The sequence below is a fragment of the Zingiber officinale genome, chromosome 1B (assembly GCF_018446385.1).
Source record: "Zingiber officinale cultivar Zhangliang chromosome 1B, Zo_v1.1, whole genome shotgun sequence".
Classification (NCBI taxonomy): domain Eukaryota; kingdom Viridiplantae; phylum Streptophyta; class Magnoliopsida; order Zingiberales; family Zingiberaceae; genus Zingiber; species Zingiber officinale.
In genome coordinates, this window is record NC_055986.1 from 120,777,570 (window position 1) to 120,780,800 (window position 3,231).

Genomic DNA, 3,231 nt, shown 5'->3' on the forward strand with positions numbered 1-3,231 from the left:
TTGTGAATACAAAAGGTTGGGAGTTTCCTATACGTTTGGCTTGTCTTCTTTGTGCGTGGCTTGTGCATTCTCTAGCACGTTGGTGGTGCAACTCGGAGGCTGAATCAAGTGCGGAACTTGACTACCGCGCAGGAGTTTCAAAGGTGAAAATTTACCCCTGTGACATATAACATGATATTATATATAACTTCTCCCCAATTATGTAAATTAGTAATTATTATTTTTGGCCGACGAAAATTTTTCTAGGATAGTACCCATATTAGTCGAACCAAAAGACTCAGATACATGGTGTTATAAAAAAATAATTATTACTTTTCTTTCTGTATTCTCCAATTATTCTAATAAAACAGTCATAAAACTCTAGAGTGAGCGTTCACTTCTCCGTGCAGAGGCCATCTCCTCTGCCACCCTCACCCTATTAACACACGACGAGCCACCTTATCCAGTCGCCCTCCTGCTCGCCGCGCTCACTTCAGTCATCTTCGCCCTCACCCTTTTCCCCTTTTCGTCCTCCCCCATCAAACACCCCAGCCCTCTCTCCAGCTCTTCCGAAGCCACGAAGTTTTCATATATCCCCCCTCTCCACCCTCATCGCCATAGCCACGCCCAGCTCGTTCATCAACACGAACGTGTTCATGTGCTGCTCCGCGCAGTGCGGCCACGGGAGGACCATCACGCCGTACCACATGCTCTCGACGCATGAGTTCCACCCACAGTGCGACACGAATCCGCCACCTCCGGGTGCGCCAGCACCGCCTTCTGTGATACCCACCCCGACTGCGGCCTCCCTCGCCAGCCGCACGTCCAGGCCCCGCACGCTCTGGAAGCAGAGGAACACCACCGAAGCCGGCGGTTAATCATTTATCCATCGCAAGCACTCGTCTTTCACCTTCTCACCCGCTTCTTCGTCGCACCCAGCGATGATCGGTCCGACCGGGTGCACCGGCTGCGTGACGGCGCCGCCAGGAAGACAGAGCCCTGCCCGAATGGCCGCCAGAGGAGCCAGTTCGAGCTCCTCGACCGTGTTCACCAGAATCCCTCTCGCTTCATGGTACCTCCGGGCGTTGTCGATGATGCAAGAGTATCCCCTACCCTTCTTGTCCATGAGCGGCGTAAGCATGCACTGCGGCGGGATAGGGAAGACTCCAGGAACCACCACGTCCTGCACCATCTCCTCGAAGTCCACGCCTGGGAACTTCTCATCGAGCGCAGGGAGGTGAAGGAAGAGCGCGAGCAAGGCGGCTGTGGAGGCGAAGTAGATGTAAGGAGCAACTTGAGGTCCCGGGCGACGTCAATGAGGGGCGTGCCGAAGAAGTCGAAGACTAGCTCGGCGACCGGAACAGAGGAAAGGAGGTCAGAGATGGCCGCGGGGACGGCGGCGCGGCTGTCGGCGTAGAAGGAGGTGATGTCAGGGGGGCCTTGGACGAGTCGGGGTTCGCTCGGTGGGATGTCGTGGAATGTGAGGTCGAGTCCGGAGGAGGCGAGAGAGCGAATGAAGGAACAGGCAAATTCCGGCGGCGGGTTGATTAGGAGGATTATGACGGAGAAGCGGCCGCCGGAGGGCGTAAGCAGGAGGCGTTTGGCGGCCTCGAGCATGGGCTCGAAGTGGCTCAGTCACTCCCCAGCACGGCGCGAACACGATCCCGATTTTGACCATTGGTGGTGCTTCAAAGCTCCGACCTGAATTAAATGTGAATTTATCAGGAAAAATTCGTTAGGACGAAATTAATTTAATGCGTCACGCATGATGAAAGCGTGACAATTTTCGTGAAAGCCACTAATATGTATTTTAACATGTCTTGGTAAGCGGTATTTATTCTCTAACAAGTTTTACTTTATGAAGTGAGATTAACTAACAAAAAAAAATAGGGGAATATAATCTAGCAATAAAATGCAAGAATTGAAAAACAATTAATATTTTATTTGATTTAGTGGTAATGTAATTTGAACACGGATAGAATAACGGTATAATATTATTTTAGTGAAGTTGAGATTAGAGTTGTATTCTATTCTTAAAAATAAATTTGTCTTGTATATACAGTACTTATGGAACACGACAATCGTCTCTCAATATATAACGAATTTACCTTACTATTGTAGCACTACAAATCACAAAACCTCCGAACCGAAGAAATTTCTCAAACTATCAAAATGCAAGTATGGAATATAATGTCTGCTTTGGTTTTAAATTGAATGAATAAAGTGAGATTGTGAGATATCTTATTCATACCAAATAAAGAGTAGAAGAACCTCTTGGATTAATTAAATTTCATCGATCCTATTTGAATTGGATGATCTATATTGCACCTATTCCTAAAAGATATAATGTCTCTTCATTTGGATGTCTTTCTTTTGAAATCAATGGTTGAGATTGAACCATCCGAAGGGGCACTTATGTCTTCTCATTTGGATGAATCTGATTTGTCTATCTTACTCCGACGATCCATATTACATCATGTCACCAATCCATGTAATTCCTCATTCACACACTAATTGGTTCAAAACTAATTTTTCAATAATTCCCCACATGAATGAAAATTAATGCATGCATGTACATTAACGCCAAAGGAGAGTTCAATCGAAAGATTATTGTATCAGGAGAGGTAGCTTGTGGCTTTGAACCTTCCTAATAGAATACCATTAGATTCACTCTGCTGCTTAGTGAACGTGATGTTTTGAACTATTCAACCATTTGTGTAAACCAAGATAATGGTACGTACACAATAATATTTCTCACTGTTTTGTCCGTTTTGACCATGGACATCTTGAATTCATAAGTATTTCATTGAAGCGGTCCGTCTTCATACTTATATAGGTGACCTCCTAGAAAGACTATTATACCATACTCCACTTTTTCAAGCATAAGAGTCCTTGAAAGTTTGTAACTTAACATCACTACATATCGTAGGTAGCACTTTTCCATTCTAGGAATGAGAGGGGAACTAGTCCAAGTGCTCATACGAATTTTTATAATTTCGTTGTTCCATTGAACTAAGATCTTGGGATCTCTAATCAATAAGGTTGGGTTACCACTATGAATATTCTTATTTGTAGATTTTTAATTTTATTCCTCTTGATGTATAGTATATTTGATCTCTATTCAAAAATTTTTACAAATGGATCCACCAAGTTATCTTTCAATTTAACATAATCGACAAAGATAACTCCATTAGAGATCACTTGTCCAATGGTATTATATCATCGACGAATATATCATGACTTACCATTGTA

General features: G+C 44.3%; 1 protein-coding gene across 1 annotated transcript; it reads right to left on the reverse strand.

Moving 5' to 3' along the window:
* Nucleotides 1-565: 565 nt before the first annotated feature.
* LOC122041512 (hydroquinone glucosyltransferase-like) lies at nucleotides 566-1,596 on the reverse strand. The gene is made up of 3 exons (XM_042601220.1): nucleotides 1,308-1,596; nucleotides 890-1,242; nucleotides 566-820 (listed from the first exon to the last, which is right to left on the reverse strand). Exons 1-3 carry the CDS (start codon nucleotides 1,594-1,596, stop codon nucleotides 566-568), a joined length of 897 nt encoding a protein of 298 aa, XP_042457154.1.
* Nucleotides 1,597-3,231: the final 1,635 nt, after the last annotated feature.